The 24,726-nt window shown below is 43.9% G+C and overlaps 1 protein-coding gene across 1 annotated transcript in view; it reads right to left on the bottom strand.

Moving 5' to 3' along the window:
- The window catches only part of LOC120060405 (protein Daple-like), an 84,227-nt gene extending 59,791 nt beyond the window's left edge, over positions 1 to 24,436 (bottom strand). The window contains exons 1-3 of the mRNA XM_039009710.1: positions 23,868 to 24,436; positions 22,506 to 22,606; positions 16,420 to 16,528 (exon numbers count right to left, since the gene is read on the bottom strand). Of these exons, the coding sequence (XP_038865638.1) occupies positions 16,420 to 16,528; positions 22,506 to 22,606; positions 23,868 to 23,927 (270 nt within the window). The 5' untranslated portion in view covers positions 23,928 to 24,436. The remainder of the gene's footprint in view (positions 1 to 16,419; positions 16,529 to 22,505; positions 22,607 to 23,867) is intronic.
- Positions 24,437 to 24,726: the final 290 nt, after the last annotated feature.

The raw sequence follows: 24,726 nt of genomic DNA, 5'->3' as shown, positions 1-24,726 counted from the left end.
AATTGTGATAGTGAATTATAAGTGAAATAATCTGTCTGTAAACAATTGTTGGGAAAAATACATGTGTCTTGCACAAAGTAGATGTCCTAACCGACTTGCCAAAACTATAGTTTGTTAACAAGAAACTTGTGGAGTGGTTGAAAAACCAGTTTTAATGACTCCAACCTAAGTGTATGTAAACTTCTGACTTCAACTGTACATACCAATGTGTGTACTGTGTAACTGGGAGAAAGCAGAGACAGAGACATTTAGGTATTGCACTTAAAATAAAGGAATTCCCTTCCCTCCTATTCCAATGTATTGTATTTTAGTTGTACACTGTAAACAATGGGCTGTATAGACAGAGCTCCATGACCAGGTTATTATAAGAGGAAGAGAGACCACACCCAAAACAGTTTTCCTGAGGAGAAGACAACACTATAGTCTATAAACAGTGCTGCTGCGTTAGGGAAGCCCTACAGTAAGGATGAGGCCCCACAAGCACATTATAAACTCAGCAAAAAAATAAACATCCTCTCACTGTCAACTGCATTTATTTTCAGCAAACTTAACATTTGTAACTATTTGTATGAACATAAGATTCAACAACTGAGACAAACTGAACAAGTTCCACAGACATGTGACTAACAGAAATGGAATAATGTGTCCCTGAACAAAAGGGGGGGGTCAAAAGTAACAGTATCTCGCCCTAGCCCTCACCCTCCGATCCAACAGGTCCCAGACGTGCTCAATGGGATTGAGATCCGGGCTCGTCGCTGGCCATGGCAGAACACTGACATTACTGTCTTGCGGGAAATCACGCACAGAACGAGCAGTATGGCTGGTGGCATTGCCATGCTGGAAGGTCATGTCAGGATGAGCCTGCAGGAAGGGTACCACATGAGGGAGGAGGATGTCTTCCCTGTAACACACAGCGTTGAGAATGAGCTTGTTGTCATTGCAGGCAGTCTGATGATGTGACACACCACCCCAGACCATGACAGCCCCTCCATCTCCAAATCGATCCCGCTCCAGAGTACAGGCATCGGTGTAACGCTCATTCCTTTGACGATAATCGCGACTCTGACCATCACCCCTGGTGAGACAAAACCACGACTCGTCAGTGAAGAGCACTTTTTGCCAGTCCTGTCTGGTCCAGCATAAGGTGGGTTTGTGCCCATAGGCAACGTTGTTGCCGGTGATGTCTGGTAAGGACCTGCCTTACAACATGGCCTACAAGCACTCAGTCCAGCCTCCCTCAGCCTATTGCGGACAGTCTGAGCACTGATGGAGGGATTGTGCCTTCCTGGTGTAACTCGGGCAGTTGTTGTTGCCATCCTGTACCTGTCCCGCAGATGTGATGTTCGGATGTACCGATCCTGTGCAGGTGTTATTACACGTGGTCTGCCACTGCGAGGACGATCAGCTGTCCGCCTTGTCTCCCGGTAGCGCTGTCTTAGGCGTCTCACAGTACGGACATTGCAATGTATTGCCCAGGCCACATCAGCAGTCCTCATGCCTCCTTGCAGCATGCCTAAGGCACATTCACGCAGATGAGCATGGACCCTGGGCATCTTTCTTTTGGCGTTTTTCCAGAGTCAGTAGAAAAGGCCTGTTTAGTGTCCTAATTTTTCATAACTGTGACCTTAAATTGCCTACCGTCTAATCTGTTAGTGTTTTAACGACCGTTCCACAGGTGCATATTCATTAATTGTTTATGGTTCATTGAACAAGCATGGGAAACAGTATTTAAACCATTTACAGTGAAGATCTGTGAAGTTATTTTGATTTTTACTAATTATCTTTGAGACAGGGTCCTGAAAAAGGGACTTTTCTTTTAGGTGTATGCTAGCAGCTAACTGGTAGTCTTGTGCACCAGAGCTCCGCAATAGCCTGGGGACACAATTAGCTAGCTGGAGACCCTCGAGGGTGTCACAACTAGGAACAGTCTGGCAGTGTGCCAAACCAACACCCTGCACCCAACTGCTGCTACCTGCCACCCTACCTACCTACCTACCTACCTACCTAAACAAACAGCAAAATAACTGAAGATATTACCAGGCTGCACTGGAAACAGATTAGGACCTGTCTCCATCACAGGGTACACACTGGCTACCTGGGTTGTTTTTGGTCACATTACAGTGAATGAAAAATGCAAAAAAGAAAAAGGCACAGGTCCTTCAATATAATTCAGATGTACTTTTAAAGGGTATGTAATAGTGTATAAAAAAGTGCAGTAAGGTGTATACCATTTCCATACCAAATAAAGAATGATATGTCAATCTTTTTTTAATCTCAATTTTGGTTGAGTGGATGTGCAGTAAAAATCCCAGAGTGGATCAATAGTCATTGTTGAATAGAACAGCCTGGTGAGTGAGAATTTCATCATGTACCATCAACCCATTTAAAAAGTGCACACCCTATGCCCCCCTTGGTCTGACCGCTGACCCAGGCTATGATCAATAACACAGCTAAGCACACTCCCCTGTGTGTGTGTGTGTGTGTGTGTGTGTGTGTGTGTGTGCACGTGAGAGAGAAACAACTTGTCAATTAAATTCCCTCAATATACGCGGCCCGTCTCCCTTGCTAATTGACCCCCTGCACCATATTCCCTGTGGGGAAGACAGCCTTCCTCTCACAGCACTGACTACACATCTGTAAGCACTCATATCTATACATTTTAACATCTATATCATTCTGTGAATGCTTCTGAAATAATACAGAAAGCTTCTCTCTGCACTGATTGCATCAGCCGAGCTTCAGTGGCTGCAATCAGAGCTTCAGAATTCTAGTCACAGGTTGCTGAATTATTTCTCACCTGGGCGTCTAGTCTACAGTTAAGTCACTAACCACAGAGTATCACATACACTTTATAAAACCATACAGGCTGAGAGATGGGGAATAACTGTCCGTGCAGATACAAATATACTGTTAAGAAAACAGAGAGATTCGTTGAAAAGACAAAGGGGCTAAAATAAGAAGGAACAGAGCTAGTATAGAACTTATTCAACACTGGATTAAACAAATGCTCAAACTTGACCGAGTGAGTAAATAGGGTACCTAGTCTTCCCAGCCTCTCAGACACATGACAGCAACAAACACTAGGCTGACTGGGAGGTTCGCCACTGTTCACATTTCAAAGACTTTTCTCTGTAACAAATTAATCAGAAATCATTCATAAACATAAAAATATTATTTTGGGCTGTCTGCCATATTTCATAGCCCAGACCTCATTAAGGCTTCTTGCCAAAAGACCTGGGACAAGGACACCCCAGTCGAAAAGAAAGACAAAGAATAAGACTGAAGCAATGTCCGAGACCCCACACTTGATAAATCCCACTGTGTCCCTCTCAGAGCCGATACACCCACCACAAGGCCTACTAACTCCTCATTCAGTGTGAATGCAACAGCAGGCTGGAAAGAGGCATTCCTGCCACCATGATAACCCCGCCCCCCACTTCTCCTCTCCTTTATTGACTGAGTACAATGACACCTCTAAACTCCCCTACCCCCCCCCCCCCCCCATCCATTGAGGGGACGCAGTCTTGTGGAACCCTCCCCAGCTGTTCCATTCTCCTCTGCTGAGTGTGCTGTGACGGTCTGAGGGCCAGAGTGGGTTGACATGATCATGTCCCTGAGTGGAGAGTGTAGAGGTCTGGGGGGGGGGGGGGGTCGGTGTGATAAGGGATGGGTTGACCGGGATAGGGTGACTTGATGACCATGCCCCTATGGGGTACAAGCAGGGCTGGAGCTGATGTTAGTCTAGTGCCTTTACAGAGTACAGTACACCCGTCTCTACAGCCTAGGGCAACCTGGCTGCTGGAAACCAGTCAGTGCCTGCATCGTTGCTTCTATAGTCCAGTGGCAGCAGACCCCTGAAGCTATGAACAGAGGAAGCCAAGTCACCCCTCCATGGGGTGTATGGCCCTGATTATGTTGCTCTAATGTTTGGGCCCAGTGCCACAGAGGACAGGTTGGCAGCAAATGTTGTTTTAAAGTAAAACAGATGCATATCAAAATACAGTTAACGAACACAGTCAGGGCAGAAATCGCCCATATGGCAATTAAATGCAGACAGACATCGCCCACATGCTTTCCAGACGAAACAGTTCGTGCATATATTATGAAGTCATTTTGTGACATTTTGGATTTCGGTAAGGGTTTCTTCAGCTGTTAAGAAAATAAATTGTGCCCCCTAAGGCAAGCCGAAGTCAGTAGCCAGAGTTCACACCCCTTCGGCGGTGATCAACAGTAGGGATTCTTCGACTCGTTTTCATGCACATTCTTTGGAGAAATACTGCATCAAACATCTTGGATGAAAGATTGCGCGACTAAGATCTCCGACAAAAACATCAAAATTAATGACAGAACTCAAGTTCAGATAAATTGAGACTACTTTGAGGAAGTATGTCTCAAAGCACTGGCTACAGCGTCTCAAATGTTTTCAAGCTAAGGTCTTTCAAGGGAGTGTGTGAGCACACGCGTTCGGTTTGGCTAGCCGCTAGCTGAACGGAAGCATGCTGCCGCCTTAAGCAATCTGAGATCAATACCAAAAACAGTAAACCCACCCACACACACTGGCTGCCTGTGGCCTGAAATAACTCAGCCAATCAGGATGTGGACTGGCTGGATCTAGACTAGAGAGGAATCGCCACATTAGTCAGATCTGGGGTTCTTCATACATTTCAGATCAGCCAGGGGCTTCATAACTATCTAGATTAGAGAGGGTACGTCACATCTCAGACCGCTCTTGGGCCTGCCTTACTGAGGTCATCACGAATAAATCGGATTAGTGTTTTAGAGACACACTGTTGCACACGGCCCAGTGCTCTGGGGGTCTTGGGTAAATAAACTCAGCAACAAAAAAAAGAAACATCCTCTCAATGTCAACTGCATTTATTTTTAGGAAACTTAACGTGTAAAGATTTGTATGGACATAAGATTCAACAACTGAGACAAACCAAACAGACTTAGAAGTGGAATAATGTGTCCCTGAACAAAGGGGGGTTAATTCCCAGATACTTCTGGGGGGAATGGCCCTAGCCCTCACCCTCCGAGCCAACAGGTCCCAGACGTGTTCATTGGGATTGAGATCCGGGCTCTTCACTGGCCATGGCAGAATACTGGCATTCCTGTCTTGCAGGAAATCACGCACAGAACGAGCAGTATGGCTGGTGGCATTGTCATGCTGGAGGGTCATGTCAGGATGAGCCTGCAGGAAGAGTACAACATGAGGGAGGAGGATGTCTTCCCTGTAACGCACAGCGTTGAGATTGCCTGCAATGACAACAAGCTCAGTCTGATGCTGTGACACACCTCCCCAGACCATGACGGACCCTCCTTCTCCAAATCGATCCTGCTCCAGAGTACAGACCACGGTGTAACGCTCATTCCTTCGACGATAAACACAAATCCGACCATCACTCCTGGTGAGACAAAACCGCGACTCGTCAGTGAAGAGCACTCCTTGCCAGTCCTGTCTGGTCCAGCGACAGTGGGTTTGTGCCCATAGGCGACGTTGTTGCGGATGATGTCTGGTGAGGATCTACCTTACAACAGTCCTACAAGCCCTCAGTCCAGCCTCCCTCAGCCTATTGCGGACAGTCTGAGCACTGATGGAGGGATTGTGCGTTCCTGGTTTAACTCGGGCAGTTGTTGTTGCCGCCATCCTGTACCTGTCCCGCAGGTGTGATGTTCGGATGTACCGATCCTGTGCAGGTGTTGTTACACGTGGTCTGCCACTGCGAGGACGATCAGCTGTCCGTCCTGTAGCGCTGTCTTAGGCGTTTCACAGTACGGACATTGCAATTTATTGCCCAGGCCACATCTGCAGTCCCCATGCCTCCTTGCAGCATGCCTAAGACACGTTCACGCAGATGAGCATCTTCTTTTGCCGTTTTTCTAGAGTCAGTAGAAAGGCCTCTTTAGTGTCCTAAGTTTTCATAACTGTGACCTTAATTGTCTGCCGTCTGCAATCTGTTAGTGTCTTAACAACCGTTCCACAGGTGCATGTTCATTAATTGTTTATGGTTCATTGAACAAGCATGGGAAACAGTATTTAAACCCTTTACAATTAATATCTGTGAAGTTATTTGGATTTTTATGAATTATCTTTGAAAGACAGAGTCTGGAAAAAGGGACGTTTCTTTTTTTGCTGAGTTCATGTAGACTACTAAGAACCTCATTCACACAGTGACAAAGCTGTCTTTAGAACCAACAAGCCACCACAGTCGAGAGATTATGGAATCTAGTGGTGCAGAATGTCATATCACCAGAAGATAAGTGGAGTGGAACGCTTCAGTGGTCTCTATGTAGGCTATGAGTCAGTGGTCTCTATGGGCGGCAGGTAGCCTAGCGGTTAAGAGCGTTGGCCAGTAACCGAAAAGGTCGCTGGATTGAATCCCCAAGCCCTTGAGCAAGGCACTTAACCCTAATTCCTCTTGTAAATCACTCAGGATAAGAGCATCTGCTAAATGACCTAAACGTAAATGTAAAAATAAACATATCATGCTACAATTTCAAAGATTTTACATAGTTACAGTTCATATAAGGTATTCAGGCAATTGAAATGGATTCATTATGCCCTAATCTATGGATTTCACATGACTGGGAATACAGATATGCATCTGTTGGTCACAGATATTTCTTTTTTTTTTTTTTTTTTTTTAAGTAGGGGCGTGGATCAGAAAACCAGTCAGTATCTGGTGTGACCACCATTTGTCTTATGTGAGGCCGGTTGGACGTACTGCCACATTTTCTAAAACAACATTGGAGGCAGCTTATGGTAGAGAAATTAACATTCAATTCCCCAGCAACAGCTCTGGTGGACATTCCTGCAGTCAGCATGCCAATTGCACACTGCCTCAACACTTCAGACATGTGGCATTGTGTTAATAGTCCCCAGCACAAGGTTTACTCAGTTTCTTGATAATCCATCCACCTGACAGGTGTGGCATATCTTAGCAAAGGACAAATGCTCACTAACAGGAATGTAAAGAAATTTGCACACAACATATGAGAAATAAGCTTTTTGTGAGTATGAAACATTTCTGGGATATTTTTTTTCAGCTCATCAAACAGCGGATCACTTTACATGTACTGTTTATATTTTTGTTCAGAGTATGTCAGAGTCTTTCCAGGAAACCATCAATCCAACCACATACAGGTAATCAAGCTGCTACACCAATGTCAGCATGTGGGCTGGAGTTTATGGAATCTGGTGTATGGAACCTCTTCCCCCCCACAACCTAAGTGGAGCAATTTCTTTAGTATTCGCCATGTACGAGTCTATCCAGGAAAATGAGGAAACCATATTTAACAGGTCCTGGTCATTCAAATCAAATTGTCACATGCTTCATAAACAACAGGTGTAGACTAAAAGTGAAATGCTTACTTACGAGCCCTTCCAAACAATGTAGAATATAAAAATCTAAACTAATAGGAGAAATTAGCAATGACAGCTTGGCTATATACATGGGGTACCAGTACAGAGTGGATGTGCAGGGGTACGAGGATATTGAGGTAGATACCTTATGTACATATAGGTAGAGGTAAAGTGACTAGGCAACAGGATAGATAAAACGACAGTAGCAGCAGCGTATGTGATGAGTGTGGATGTGTGTGTGGCGAATGTGTGCATGTGTTGTGTGAGAGTTTGTGTTGAAATGTCAAATGTAAGTATGTGTGAGTAGAGTCCAATGTGTGTGCATAGAGTCAAAAAGAGTTAGTGCAAAAAAAGGGTCAATGCAGATAGTCCGGGTAAACTATTTAGCAGTCTTATGGCTTGGGAGTAGAAGCTGTTCACGAGCCTTTTGGTCTTCGAGACTTAGCGCTGCGGTACTGTTTGCCGTGCGGTACTGGAGAGATAGTCTATGACATGGGTGGCTGGAAGCGTTGACAACTTTTGGGGCCTTCATCTGACACTGCCTGGTATAGAGGTCCTGGACGGCAGGGAATTCGACTCCCGTGATGCACTGGGCCATACGCACTACTAGAGGTCGACCGATTATGATTTTTCAACGCCGATACCGATTATTGGAGGACCAAAAAAAGCCGATACCGATTACTCGGCCGATTTTATATATATTTGTAATAATGACAATTACAACAATACTGAATGAACACTTATTTTAACTTAAAATAATACATGAATAAAATAAATTTAATCTCAAATAAATAATGAAACATGTTCAATTTGGTTTAAATAATGCAAAAACAAAGTTGGAGAAGAAAGTAAAAGTGCAATATGTGCCATGTAAAAAAGCTAACGTTTAAGTTCCTTGCTCAGAACATGAGAACATATGAAAGCTGGTGGTTCCTTTAAACATGAGTCTTCAATATTCCCAGGTAAGAAGTTTTAGGTTGTAGTTATTATAGGACTATTCCTCTCTATACTATTTGCCAGCCTAATCTCGGGAGTTGATAGGCTTGAAGTCATAAGCAGCGCAATGCTTGAAGCACAGCGAAGAGCTGCTGGCAAATGCACAAAAGTGCTGTTTCAATGAATGCTTACGAGCCTACTGCTGCCTACCACCGCTCAGTCAGACTGTTCTATCAAATCATAGACTTCATTATAATATAATAACACACTGAAATACGAGCCTAAGGTCATTAATAGGGTCAAATCTGGAAACTATCATTTCGAAAACAAAAAGTTTATTCTTTCAGTGAAATACGGAACCGTTTCATATTTTATCTAACAGGTGGCATCCATAAGTCTAAATATTGCTGTTACATTGCACAACCTTCAATGTTATTTCATAATGTAAAATTCTGGCAAATTAATTATGGTCTTTGTTAGGAAGAAATGGTCTTCACACAGTTCGTAACGAGCCAGGCGGCCCAAACTGCTGCATATACCCTGACTCTGCTTGCACAGAACGCAAGAGAAGTGACACAATTTCCCTAGTTAAAAGAAATTCATGTTAGCAGGCAATATTAACTAAATATGTAGGTTTAAAAATATATACTTGTGTATCGATTTTAAGAAAGGCATTGATGTTTATGGTTAGGTACACATTGGTGCAACGAATGCTTTTTTCGCAAATGCGCTTGTTAAATCACCTGTTTGGCAAAGTAGGCTGTGATTCAATGATAAATTAACAGACACCGCATGGATTTTATGCAACGCAGGACAAGCACGATAACCTGTTACGGCTAGACGTTTCGCTAGCAGAACGTGTCGACGACACCCGGTGAAATTGCAGAGCGCGAAATTCAAAATAAATTAGAACTATTTAACTTTCATAAAATCACAGGTGCAATATACCAAATTAAAGCTTAACTTCTTGTTAATCCAGCCACAGTGTCAGATTTCAAAAAGGCTTTACGGCAAAAGCAAACCATGCGATTATCTGAGGACAGCACCCCACCATACAAACACATGAAAATCATATTTCAACCAAGCAGGTGCGACAACAAAGTCAGAAATAATGATATAATTCATGCCTTACCTTTGAAGATCTTCTGTTGGCACTCCAATATGTCCCAGAAACATCACAAATGGTCCTTTTGTTAGATAAACTCCTTTTAATATCTCCAAAATGTCAATTTATTTGGCACGTTTGATTCAGAAAAACACCGGTTCCAACTCGCCCAACATGACTACAAATTATCTAATAAGTTACCTGTACATTTGTTCCAAACAACTTTCCTAATCCATCCTTAGGTATCCTAAAACATAAATAATCTATCAAATTGAAGACGGAATATACTGTGTTCAATAGTGGATAAAATCAACGTGGAGCACGTGACCTGGAGCACGCACCAAACAAAAGAGTACACTTGGCTTGACACTCATTCTGAACAGCCGTACTTCTTCATTTCTCAAAGGAAAAACATCAACCAATTTCTAAAGACTGTTGATATCTAGTGGAAGCCATAGGAACTGCAACCAGGTACCTCAAATCTAGATTCCCATAGAAAACAGTCACCTCAATTTTTTTTCCCCCTGGATGGTTTGCCCTCTGGGTTTCGCATGCCAAATAATTTCTGTTATACTCAGACATAATTTTAACAGTTTTAGAAACTTTAGTGTTTTCTATCCAAATCTACCAATTATATGCATATCCTAGCTTCTGGGCCTGAGTAGCAGGCAGTTTACTTTGGGCACACTTTTCATCCGGACGTGAAAATACTGCCCCCTATCCCAAAGAGGATAAACTAGTAATATCATCAACCATGTGTAGTTAACTAGTGACAATGTTAAGATTGATTGTTTTTTATAAGATAAGTTTAATGCTAGCTAGCACCTTACCTTGGCTCCTTGCTGCACTCGCACAACAGGTAGTCAGCCTGCCACACAGTCTCCTCGTGGAGTGCAATGTAATCGGCCATAATCGGTGTCCCAAAACGGCGATTACCGATTGTTATGAAAACTTGAAATCGGCCCTAATTAAAAATCGGCCATTCCGAGTAATCGGTTGACCTCTACGCACTACCCTCTGTAGCGCCTTGCGGTCAGACGCCGAGCAGTTGCCAAACCAAGCGGTGATGCAGCCAGTAAAGATGCTCTCAATGGTGCAGCTGTAGAACTTTGAGGATCTGAGAGCCCATGCCAAATCTTTTCAGCCTTCGGGGGGGGGGGGGGGGGGGGCACTGTTGTGCTCTCTTCATGACTGTCTTGGTGTGTTTGGACAATTATAGATCCTTAGCGATGTGGACACCGAGGAAAGTGAAGCTCTCGGCCCGCTCCACTACAGCCCTGTTGATGCGAATGGGAGCGTGTTTGGCCCCCAGTTTCCTGTAGCCCGCGATAAGCTCATTTGGCTTGCCCACATTGAGGGAGATGTTGTCCTGGCACCACACTGCCAGGTCTAGTTGGTGATCAGGCCCACCATCGTCGTGTCATCAGCAAAGTTGGTGTTGGAGTCGTGCGTGGCCACGCAGTCGTGGGTAAACAGGGAGTACAGGAGGGGACTAAGCACACACCCCTGAGGGGCCTCCGTGTTGAGGGTCAGCGTAAACAAAGGTCAGCCTTTCCTCTGCTGATAAGCCACTGAACCACAGGGCAACCACCACATACAGGTAAACGACACGCCAGCCAAAGGTCAGAATGGCCAAAACACTAGGACTGGGAATGGTGCTCCTCATCTAGGGCACAGGCATCAGTGAGAGAATGTCAAGAGCTCAAAATTAAATAAGTCAGAGGCCTTGTTTTTGTTTCCCATGGCAGCGGTCTCAGGAGGGGGTTTCCTGCACTGGGGGGTGGGGAGCCACACACATCCAGGCTTCAGAGGTAACAACAAAAGACAGGAAAAGACTTGGACAGGGAGAGTGAGAGCGAGCAAGAGTGTGCTACGTCGGAAACAAGTGTGCTAGGTAGGAAAAGGAATAGGACGAAAGGAGAGATGAGAGAACAAAAGAAAGGAGAATGGGAATGCCTGTGGCTCTTGTGCTAGTCTCTAGAGCTTTACAGCTGAATTCCATTGCTAACAGTGAACAGTGAAGAAACTGGACACCTCTGGGAAAATAGAAGAGAGGAGAGCCGGGAGGCCAAATCAGAGTACCCCATGCCTCAACCCCAGCGGCAATGCAGTGCAATAGACTCCACACTGCCCAATCTAGACAGACAGACCCAAGCCAAAAACCATCTGCTTAATGACTTTGCAAGCTAGACTAGGCTGCATTCAAAAGATGTATGCCTGTGCCATATATAGGTCCATTTGCAGGGTTATAGGAGCACCACACATACCAAACTACACAAAGCACAGGTGATGGATAGAAGGTACTTGAGGCATAATACAGCAGGATCTGAGAGCTGTGTCCTGACTGACAACACAGTTCTCCTGTAACACATCTGAGAATGAAGGAGTCATGTTACAGTGAGGTGGGGTGGAGTGCCCTGACTCTCCAGACAATAGCCGGGGTGAGGAGGAGGGAACCAAAAAATGTCACCCCTCCCCCCCCGTGTCCCCATTGTCCAGGTTTTGGTAGGACGCTTTATGGTGCAGCGCACAGAGATTGTTATTTGGGAGCTAATCTAATTTGGGGAGAGTATATAAGGGGGGAGTCGGGGGATGCAGACACAGAGATGATCCCTGTGAGTGAATAGGGGCCCTGCCTGCTGTCTCTGACCTACAGTGTGTAGTACTGTGTATGGGGCTCAATGGGATGAGAGTCATCATAATATCTTCACATCCGTCTCCCATCCCTGGATGAAATTGGGGCACTGCCAGAACAGTCTGGGTGGCTTAAGCAAGCAAATGTGAGACATGCTTTAGGTTTAGACTGAAATCCAGGCTAAGCTGGTATATGTATTAAACCAGTATTAGATCTGGCAGTTATTGTTAATCCTGGTTTGGATGCCACCAGGAGTACCCCATCCCTTGTGACACGCAGAAATAGTCTCACACATTCATTCTACAAACACACACACAAAATGGCTGGTCTTTTCACTTGTAAACTGGTGTTTTAAACGTATTATCAATCCTTAAAGGTACAAGACTCAAATATTTTATAACAGCATAGGGTCCAGATGAAAGGTAAGGAAATAATACTTTTTGGTCCAGTTGCCAGGTTGTACTGTATAGTTGGGGGTTGGTGTGGCGGACTGTAACACTGCCTTCTAGGCCATGCTTTCTATAAGCTTGTCAGTTTTGAGCTGTGTTTGGCAAAGCTTTGAAACTGTTTTCAGTTTAACTCAATATCAAATGAATTTCCTGTGTGACGAATACACACACACACAGAGACGATTGGTGCCTTAGATTAGTGGTTCCAAAGCTGTGGGGTGCTCTATACTACCCTCCTACAGCAACATCCTGCTGAGGATTCATCTAACTACAACTTCTTTGACTGCAACCCAAATGGCACACTATTCCCTACATAGTGTTTTTCTTAGATGGTGGCTCACACATACAACAGGCTAGTCTGCAACGCTCACCATATCTTATCTAGCCAGGCCTTCTGGGCATGTTTGTGTGATCATAACTTCTTTTCAATGGTCAATTGTGTGATCATATCACATCGTCCAGCCCTTACTGTACTAACATGCACACCCTGAGGGGGTGAGCGGTTGGTAGGGAAGGAGGGAGAGACCTACAACCAGAGAGCTGCATGATCATTCAATGGTAGCTAAAGGGTGTTTGGTTGGTTTGCTATGCGGATTGCCATGGATTAATCTAGATCAAACGTCAGGGTCAATATTGAATCATGGTAAAGTACAAAACAGATCTGTGCAATGGTTGATGGGAACCTGAGGTTAAATGTCAACGACACTGATCGATCTACATTAATATATGGTAATCAGCATACTGCATAGCAAATCAACCAAACTATAATAACGCATCAGAAGACAACCGACCAGCAACACTGCTGGGCTGGGGGCAGGAACAGAACACAACCATCCAGCTTGACAAAGTGAGTTAACTCTGTGTGACAGCAGTTAGCTAAAGAGTAAAGGACAGAACCCAACTGGGACTAATACGATCAGTCGTCTGAAACAAATGGAGAGTAGATTCATTGCGAGCACACACATACATACATACACACGAACCAGTGATATCTGTGTTAAACAAGAACTGCCTGATTGAGGGGAAATTAGACATTAGCGGTCAGAGTGCCGAGGGGTTAGTGAACCAGGACATGGCCTGGAGTGACTTAGTTAGAAAACAAAACAACAGACGAGGCTAATCTAAAGTGAGAGGCCTAATGCATTACCAAAGCTAACCGTTTGTTAGCACGGCCCGGAAATCTTAAAACAGGCCTTCAGGGAGCTGGCGCCTGGAGGGGCTTTACAGTATCAAACACCACCAGCCACCTCCCCCACATTTCTCCCTACTATACATATGTAGGCTACAGGGGAGGCAGATGACCACAGGGCAGGCCAGGCAAAGACAACACATCTGTTCTTGATTCTTGGTCAGGAGGGAAGGGAGGGGTGGTGAACCCCCCCCCCCCCCCGCCTCTAGACTCCCACAGCAGGGTTGGAGCAGGACCTGGGAAGACATCTCTCCACCCCTCCACTGGCGATCATTTATTAGATCAGACAGAAACCTCTGTAGAGACCAGGGGAGAGAGATATGAACCCTACTCCATCAAGCCCTATAGTGTTGACTCTCAACCACGTGGATCTGACTCTAAACGTTCAATACAAAGCGAAAAAGTTAACTGAAAATGGCAAAACTTTACACGGGAAACCTTTGAGTTTCCATGTGGCTTGGTGAGTCTACTCACATTGAAGGCGAGTCCCTGATCTGAACACACAGCTCTGTTACTCATTAGCCTCGTGTGTGTGTGTAAAAATTAAAACACGAAGCAGACCAAACTCTTTGGTTATTTAAAAACCTGCTGCATGTCAAATAGTGTGTGCTTTCGCTTGGAAAATAAGACTCTGGATGAAAAAATGTTTCCAAAATTAAGGTAGTTTTCCTAAAGAAGTTAAATCCGCTTCGTGTTGTGTTTCCTTGCCACGGTACTAATGAATAATGCGATACTGGCATTGTCTCCCGGCATTGTGTGTGTCCTAGGCTCAGACCTAGCCTATCTACCTAATGAAAGGGGCCTCCCTGCCAGTGCATGTGCACGTCACAAGGGCTACTGAGTTTCTTCAGTCACACAACTAATTAAAAACACTGCAGTGGCACCATCTAGGTTTCCTATTGCTTTATCAACTATAACCAACCACTAAGCTCACAAAATCTACTTTCAAACAGAAGAATTAGAGAATGAGGCTCTTTTCAAATTGACTTACTTTAAAACTTGCGAATTTCTCACATCTTGAACGCCACCTCAAATTTGTTGCACCACTTGCAACTGAACACATACATTTATATAACCTTTTTCCCCAAATCGAGAACAAAGAAAGTATAGCCAAGAGCAGGTTGGATTTTTCTTACTACGGCAGCGTTTTGTATAAGCTACCCTGTAACATTGAGTATGGAAACATAGATAAACTATCATGCATAACACAGCGCAGCTATGTGTGAGGAGAATGTAGACATTTTGTTAATCTTGCTACCTAGCTCTGTATAATATGAATCACACCGATACAGTTACTGTACTTTTATATTCATATTAGAGATGTAAACGTACATTTTTGCTATGCTGAAGTTTGGCCTACTTGATGTTAGCTAACGTTAGCTAGCTAGCAGCTGTGCCATTGGCTATTTGTCTTGCAGCTAAATTAAATGTGCATGATGAGAAAATAATCCATTGAAATGTTGGCACATGCTTGTGAATTGTTGCATTATTGAAGAGTGTAATATGTTTTTATCACATTAATCAAGAGTTGAATACGGTAGATGCATGAAAGGTTGCTTGCATAACGTTAGCTAGGTGAATAGTTTGCATGCTTAGCTAGCCTACTGGCTAGTGGCTACTGTGACATTTACGGTACATTTTAACTGCGAAACAAGAACGTCCCGGACTGTCTCTCACCTCGTGACATTCCCATTGCTAATGTGAATTGAACGCTCTTCAATGGGAATAGCCTCTTACATTCAGAGTGTGAAAGTAAAACTGAAAGAGGGAGACGAGGCTAACCTCCATACAGTATTTGGGGTGATAACACAACACTGCTTAGTTCGGTGTGAACAACTGAAGCAGGTAACACCATAAACATACAAAGCGGGCACAGATTTGAAACTTTGGACCTGGCGGGGCAGCCAGCGGCAGGGTCGGAAAGTGTTTGAATGGACTGTGGGTGTGTTACAGCCAAGGGCGGCATTTGAATGGAGTGTGTGACGTCTGTAGTTGGGAAACCGAGGAAACAGAGAAGGAATGTGTTGAGAGAGGTCAGCCAGAACAGTTGGGTCGCTCTCCACTGTCTCACCGTGTGTGTAGTGGATTTCACCAACTCAATTACAGTGGAATAACAAGGTCGGCATAGTTTCTTCTAAAGCTTTCCACGGGAGGACGAGCGATCATGATTCATAATAAAACACTACTAGCCTACTCCATCTAAAGATAGTGTGAGGGGAAGCATTCATTTTCCCAGATTACTATAATTACAGGTTGTGAGATGAAACCTACAGTAACCTAGAAAAGATAAGACTACTGTTGGTTTCTGATATAGGCTAATTGTCATTCATGACTGACCTACCTCTACCTTCCAAAAATATTGCAACAGGATTATCACCAGAACATTTAACTAATTAAAACAGAGGACATCATGTATTAGTAATTGTTTGATAATTGAGATGTCAGTGTAAGGACAGCAGACAAAACAATGAGAGAAACATCCCTCTAGGGATAACCACCACACCCAAGAAGCCATGTCTAATCCCCAGGATGCTCTCACACACCAGCTGCTGTCTGATCACCAAGATCAGAGACTACACATCTCCTGGCTCTACACGTGAAGGAGGTGTAAATGAGTATGAGGTGTGCATTAGTAAGTAGCTATAATTTGATATGGTGAGCAGCATTCAAAGTGGTTAGGAAATTTTAAAAAAGGCACGTGAGATGAGTGAGCAGGAAGTGGATAGACAGAACTGAGCTCACCTGGTAGTAGTTCTTGATGTGCCTTATCACAATGTTGAGGTTCTGGATTCGTAGGTTCACATCATTATTCACATTCTTATTCACTCTCTGATTTGTGGGGCTGGGGTCTCTGGATAAGAAAAGACATCACATGAAAAAATATTTTTGTAGTAAAGTACATGAACTACAAAAATAGAAAAAACAGCAGCCTTTACCGAGTATTATATTGACTATATTTTCTTTGAACAGCTGCTTAAGGCGTCAGCATGCTTCAGTTCGGCTGGCGCCTAGCCAATCTCTGCTAGCCGAACCGAAGGAGTGTGCTTGCATACTCCCTTACAAGACCATCACTTGAAAAATTAGGGAAAAAAGGAGCAATAGTACTGTTTGTCCATTTTGAGACGCTGTAGCCCATTTCTCAAAATAGTCAGAATTAATCTAAGAATGAATCCAAGACAGCCGAAAAAACCCTTACCGAAGTCCAAAACACAAAATGTTGACATAATATATGCATGAACTCTAAGGAACTGTTTCGGTTAGGAAGCGTTTAGTCTGGCATGCGAGACGTACAACTATTATGTACATAATCCTATAAATTCCTATTTCAGGCTACATTTGTATGTACTGTAGACCAACTCTAGTGAATGAGTTGCTTTAACCAAATATCCACACACACAGAAAAAAAGGAAAATAGATTACTGTTGGGGATTAGCCTACACTTTAGAGCGGAACGGCATATATAATATGGTGCTTATTCAGAACACACAGACGTGATATTCTTTCCTCGAAACAAGTAGGCCAAGAATACCCAATTGTTTGGTTGACAGATGTATTATTATGGATGCACATGGCTTTCAGGAACAGCATTGTCCCCTTACACAAGCTGGAAGCACACACACAGGTCTCCAGAGGAGAGGGTTCAATCTACAAAGCCAACCAGAAATGTGAAAACACCCTTGAAATACATAGAGTTGATCAACAGGACTACATTTAAATATGGTGGTCACAGAACTAGTGTACTTGTTCGGTAAACAGTCAGTGGACATTGGACTAGTTATAGTCTGACATGAGTCCAGAGTGTTTGCATTGAGACCGGGTTTGCGTCTGAAATGACACCCTATTTGCCTTCAGAAAGTATCCATACCCTTTGACTTATTCCACATTTTGTTGTGTTACAGCCTGAATTCAAAATAGATCCCCCCCCTCACCCATCTACACACAATACCCCATAATAACAAAGTAAAAACACGTTTTCAGAAGTGTAACAAAATGTATTGAAAATGAAATATACAAATATATAATTTACATCAGTATTCACACCCGAGTAAATACATGTTCAGGAACATTTAATGTCGTAAGCAACTCCAGTGTAGACATCGCCTTGTGTTTTTGGTTATTGTCCTGCTGAAAGGTGAATGACTCCAGGGTCTGTTGGAAAGTAGACAATTGTTTTTATGCTGTACAGGCTAATTTCTGTTCACTTGGTCATTTAGTTAGTATTTTGGAGTAACTACAAAGTTGTTGATCCATCCTCAGTTTGCTCCCAGTACAGCAACTAAACTCTAACTGGTTTAAAGTCACCATTGGCCTCATGGTAAAATCCCTGAGCGGTTTCCTTCCTCTCCAGCAACTGAGTTAGGAAGGACCCTTGTATCTTTGTAGTGACTGGGTGTATTGATACACCATCCAAAGTGTAATTAATAACTTCACCATGCTCAAAGGGATATTCAATGTCTGCTTTATTTTATTGGTTAAATCTGCGTTTGAAACTCACAGCTCGACTGAGGGACCTTACAGATAATTGTATCATGTTAAACACTATTATTGCACACAGACATTTCACATTTTCATTCATTTATAAAAATAAAAAAAATCTAAAAACATACTTCAACTTTGATATTATGGGGTATTGTGTGTAGGCCAGTAACACAAAATCTCAATTTAATCAATTTTAAATGCAGACTGTCAGACAAAATGTGGAAAAAGGCAAAGGGTGTGAATACTTTCTGTGCACTACTTTTGACCAGAGACCTATAAGGTTCCATTTACCACAGAGCCCATTTTCCTGGCTAGGCTTGGCTGTTTTGAGGGCAAGGTCTGGATAAGTGTTGTTTGTGCTAACCTCATTTACATATGTTTTGTGGGCACACCATGCAAATGTTGCCAAGCTTGGGCCAGTATTCCAGTAGGTCTCTGAAAGGGCTTTAGTTTAAAAACAAGGAATAGTTTTTTTATTAAGGTAAACTTGTGTACTAGCTGCCTTTAGTTCTAAATGTATAGCTTTCCGACATGGCCATTCCCAGTTCTCACTGGCTGGCTGAGAAAGCAGAGTGAGCCCTGTATCCAAAAAGCCTTTTAGAGTTAGAGGGCTGATCTAGGTTCACCGCTCGCCCTGTCCATATAATCGTATAAATTATTACAGTGCATTCGGAAAGTATTCAGACCCCTTGACTTTATCCACATTTTGTTACATTACAGCCTTATTCTAAAATAAAAAAATATTTTATATATATATTTTTTATTCCCCCTCAATCTAGACATAATACTCCATAATGACAATGCAAAAAACATTTAGAATTGTTAGCAAATGTATATAAAAAAAAGAAATGTTCAGACACTTCACTCAGTACTTTGCTGAAGCACCTTTGGCAGCGATTACAGCCTGAAGTCTTCTTGGGTATGACGCCACAAGCTTGGCACACCTGTATTTGGGGCATTTCTCCCATTCTTCTATGTAGATCCTCTCAAGCTCTGTCAGGTTGGATGGGGAGAGTCGCTGCACATCTAATGTCAGATCTCTAAAGAAATGTTTGATAGGGTTCAAGTCCAAGCTCTGGCTGGACCACTCCTGAACGCTCTGGACCAGGTTTTCATCAAGTACCTCTCTCTGTACTTTGCTCCGTTCATCTTTCCTTTGATCCCGACTAGTCTCCCAGTCCCTCCCACTGAAAAACATCCCCACAGCATGATGATGCCACCACGCTTCAACTTAGGGATGGTGCCAGGTTTCCTCCAGATGTGACGCTTGGCATTCAGGCCAAAGAGCTCAATCTTGGTTTATTCAGACTAGAGAATCTTGTTTCTCATGGTCTGAGAGTCCTTTAGGTGCCTTTTGGCAAACTCCAAGCGGGCTGTCATGTGCCTTTTACAAAGGAGTGGCTTCCGTCTGGCCACTCTACCATAAAGGCCTGATTGGTGGAGTGCTGCAGAGATGGTTGTCCTTCTGGAAGGTTCTCCCATCCCAACAGAGGAACTCTGGAGCTCTGTCAGAGTGACCATCGGGTTCTTGGTCACCTCCCTGACCAAGGCCCTTCTCCCACAATTGCTCAGTTTGGCTGGGCGGCCAGCTCTAGGAAGAGTCTAGGTGGTTCCAAACGTCTTCCATTTAAGAATGATGAAGGCCACTGTGTCCTTGGGGACCTTCAATGCTGCAGACATTTTTTTGGTACCCTTCCCCAGATCTGTACCTCGACGTTGTCATTATGGGGTATTGTGTGTAGATTGATGAGGAACATTTGATATTTAATCCATTTTAGAATAAGGCTGTAACGGAACAAAATGTGGAAAAAGTCAAGGAGTATGAATACTTTCCAAATGCACTGCATCTAAAAGATAAAGCCTGATCCTATATCAGAACTACTAGAATACATGCCCAGAGCAGGCCCAGGCTTGAGTATTGGAGAAACATTTCCATGAAAATAATAAAGTGTATCTGGAACAACCAGAGGGGGGTCTCTAACCACAGTGTGTACCCTCAAAGAGAGACACACACAGAGAGAGAGAGAAATACTTAGAAGACTTCTGCTGCTGGCACTTATGGCCTGGAAGATTCCAGCCATCCACTCATCTGTGGTAGAGGTTTAACGTAAACAGCTCAGACACTTGTGTGTGCACATGTGTGCCTATCTAAGGGTGCCAGAAGTCAACCATAGAGGACCTAGGCTATATGATTGTAACCAAAAAGATCCAAATACACCTGTGTATTTTCTCAACAAGAAAAACAAAGTTAATAACCTTCAAACTATGCTGTATGAAAGCAGGCCAAAACAATGACACCAGTCTACATGTATGCCGTGTCATTGTGTCATTACATGACCAAAAGTATGTGGACAACTGCTCGAACATCTCATTCCAAAAATCATGGGCATTAATATGGAGTTGGTCCCACCTCTGCAGCTATAACAGCCTCCACTCTTCTGGGAAGGCTTTCCATGAGATGTTAGAACATTGCTGCGGGGACCTGCTTCCATTTAGCCACAAGGTATTAGTGAGGTTGGGCACTGATGTTGGACAATTAGACCTGGCTCGCAGTCTGCGTTCCAATTCAACCCAAAGGTGTTTGATGGGGTTGAGGTCAGGGCTCAGTGCATGCCAGTCAAGTTCTTCCACACCGATCGCAACAAACCATTTCTGTATGGACCTTGCGTTGTGCATGGGGGCATTGTCATGCTGAAACAGGAAAGGGCATTCTCCAAACTGTTGCCACAAAGTTGGAAGCACAGAATAATCTAGAATGACATTGTATGCTGTAGCGTTAAGATCTCTTCAATGGAACTAAGGGGCCTGGTCCGTACCATGAAAAACAGCCCCAGACCATTATTCCTCCTCTACCTAACTTTACATTTGGCACTATGCAGTCGGGCAGGTAGCGTTCTCCTGGCATCCACAAAACCCAGATTCTTCTGTCGGACTGCCAGATGGTAAAGCGGGATTCATCACTCCAGAGAACGTGTTTCCACTGCTACAGAGTCCAATGGTGGCGAGCTTTACACCTCTCCAGCCAACGCTTGACATTGCGCATGGTGATCTTAGGTTTGAGTGCGGCTGCTCAACCATGGAAACCTATTTCATGAAGCTCCCAACGAACAGTTCTTGTGGTGACGTTGCAACCGAGGACAGAAGATTTCTTACGCGCTTCAGAGGTGTCTACATACTTTTTTATATATTGTGTATGATAATTACTAGACATACCAGTGATGTCATATGGACTTATTTACATGGCTAAATCATGCATAGCAGAATTACACCACTCATTGTCCTGGCGGGGGTTGTTTTCTGTCCCCTTGTCCTGTGCATAATAATATTGTCTTTGTTTGAGGAGCATACAGTATTTAAAGCCCCTCATTAAGACAGATAGGCCAGGGGAAGCAGGAGCAGCTAGTCAGGGGAAAGTAGGTTAAAGGACAGGACTTAGGGGGGGGGGGGGGGGGGGGGGTGGGGGAGAGGGAGGGGCGGGAGGAGGGAGCGGGAGGGGACTGTATGGTTAGCACAGCTGGGGGCAACACAAAGAGACAGACGCTAGGCACAGTTAGAGAGTGAGGGAGAGAGGAGAGAAGAGTATAATTGAAGGAGAGCAAGAGATGAGAGAAAATTGTAGCTGATTTCAGAAACAAGTCACAGCATTAGAGGGAGTTTCTTAAACTAAGTCATTGACTGCGACTGGGTTGCCTGCCATTCAGGGCACATCACTTTCCTTTGAAGTGACAGAGCACAGGAAATGGTTCAGAAACTTGAGACAGTTTAGAGAAAGACCTAGCCTGAGCCATGTCAGATTTGTCAGATGATATCTGGGCAGTCATTTTGTGAGACGAGCAACCCTTTCTGTGTCAGAGACAACTATCACAATCATTATGGAAAAAATTATATATACACTTCTTTAATATTTTCACATACATTATTTCCAGCAGTGAGATAATGGCTGTGTTCACTGTTTTCAGTAGACAGACTGAATGCATCTGAGCTCAAGAGCTCTGAGAGGCCTCCCAGTGCTAACCAAACAGACAGCCACATTGTGCAGATATAACCGCAGCCTTAGGATCACATTGACTCATGAAAAGCAGGCGAGAGCGCGAGAAAAAGCGAGTGAAAGGGAAGGAGCGAGAGAGACTTTAGGATCACATTGACTCATGAGGGGCAGAAAAGGAGCTGAAAGAGTGAGTGAGTCCAGTCAGTGAGCCATGAAGGCATGGGGAGGATGTCAGAACACAGTTGGATACCAGTAGGGGAAACCATGCCAGGATGTGGTTACGAAAGGAGATAGATTGAGGCCACAAAACAGCTGCCAGATTAACATGCACTCACACACACACACGTTTATGTCCACTCACATGTGTGTCATGATCTTGTGCAGGAAGACACCATCCACCAGATCCATGAACATGGAGAGCTTGTCCTCTGAGCCAGAGCCCAGGGGTCCAAAGGTCTTCACCTGAAGAGAGAGGGGGAGAGGGAGAAAAGGGAGGAGAAAAGGGCAGACAGGATTGGATTACTCTAAAGAGCTCAGCTCACCTATGAAGAGATTGGCCACACCTGGGTGTTAGTGCTTTCGGTTTCCAAGAATACACAGACGTTTCCTGCTCTGACAGATGTCAATGCAAGTTTTATACTCTCAATTAATAAATGTCTACGACTTTGTGAGCATGTCAAGATATTTAGGCTCTAGATCTAGGAACCAGGAGGTCCTCCTAGAGGTGAGTCAGGGCTAGCAGAGAGGACGAAGCCCAGTGAGCGAAACAAAGACCGGAGGGTAGAGAGTTGTTAGAGCGGAACAAGCAGCCAGCGGCTGAGGCCCAGCCGACTGGCCAAACAGGACATCAGGGCAGGATGAGGGGGATCAGCCCCCCCACCATAGCCTGGTGCCATACTGTATGTGCTTAAGGCATAGCCTGGTACCATGGTGTGTACTGTATCCATAGAATGGTGACATACTGTGCAATGTTGTAGCCATTGCCTCATGCCATACTGTATGTGCTTTAGCCATAGGCCTTCATACACAGTGTCACCAGGCTATGTGCTGTAGCCAACTCTTCTACCATTGTCATGCCATATATCCATGTAGCCATGCATTACATTTAAACATACACAGAGGGGAGTTGTCAAAAGTTATACCATCAGGCTACAGTTTTCTGAACCAGTCCTCATCTTTCTACTCTAGTGACACCAAGTTCAACCAACACCATTATGATTCCCTTGACTTGTGTGATGATAAAAATGGAGACAAAGTACAATGACCTAACAGGCATGGCTCTGTGATAGACCAATATTGGCACTCATGGACTAGATACAAAATGCAGGCTAGAGGTTGTGTGAACAGCTGGCGTGGCTCTTGCTCAGTTTCATGAAAGGTCGGGTTCCAAGTTTTAGGGAATAATAGTAGGTCATGCCAATAAAACCCATAGACCATAGGAATAAAACACAATAAAAGGTGTTGGCTTGTTGGGAAAATGTCAGACATCCTGGCTTTACAGCAAAGATTAACGCTAAACAGTAAATAAATAATGTAAACGAACAGGTCTACCAGTCTGCTACTGTATGTTTGAAAGAAAAAAACGTTATTTTTTTAAAATATGTCATTAGGAGTAGGAGATGGGCAAGGATATTTAAAAATGAAAGTGGCCAAGAGCAGGTTAGCAGGACACCGAGTTAAATTATTATCCGCCATAGCACTTGCTCAGTGAACATTCACTTACCCACACCACCAGCGGCGTATCCATGAAGTTTCCCATCAACTCTGACACTGTAATATCCATGTTCAGAAACTTCAGATAATTCCACCCAGTTCTTAAATCCGAAAATAGTGTTCACCGCCCGATTGCTCGCGGCCACTCATTCCTCAGCTCGAGGGACCTTACATGCCCGGTCGAGACAGAACAATGCCGTGAGGCATCGAACATAAACCGCACGTTGTTTGGGATCTAGCGATAACAAATCTTCACGTCGATATAGACTCCGAAGACGCAAAAAAGTGCCTTTTATATCAAAAAAGTAAAAAACCCAGTGCAGGTCACAGGGATTCAATTTTTGGGGGGTAATTATAGCGTTCAGACTCCAGTTTTAGACTAAATTAATCTAAAACTTCCATAAGAGCAGAACAAAGTAAACGCGTTCACATGTTCAAGCTACATTGCCCATGTAAACTGACTGGAAGAACATCGAAAAAGAAGAGTAATCAAAAAAGAAACATTGTTGCCGCGGCCATGAAGAGAAAAGTTACAGATGCTTCCGGCGACGACAAGTTCTGTACACCTCCATGGCTCAAACGCCTGCTGCCTCTGCCGCACATTATTTATTTCACACACAGCATCATACAACCTGTAACCGCTTGAATAGCGCGCTTGAGTGACAGCGTGGATAGCCTATCAAATCTGGTATCAGACCTCAAACCAAACAAAGAACAGCCAATGCACGACCCCAGAAAACTGAGTTTAAATCAAGAATACGTAATTAGAGAAAAAAATATGAAACTCAAATTAAGTATTTTAAATTGCACACCATCCACTGTCTAGAACCAATAGCTGCAGTTGTTGCCTATGGGAATTGGTCACACAT

Source organism: Salvelinus namaycush, chromosome 15, assembly GCF_016432855.1.
Source record: "Salvelinus namaycush isolate Seneca chromosome 15, SaNama_1.0, whole genome shotgun sequence".
NCBI lineage: Eukaryota > Metazoa > Chordata > Actinopteri > Salmoniformes > Salmonidae > Salvelinus > Salvelinus namaycush.
This window is presented reverse-complemented; position numbering and strand designations above follow the sequence as displayed.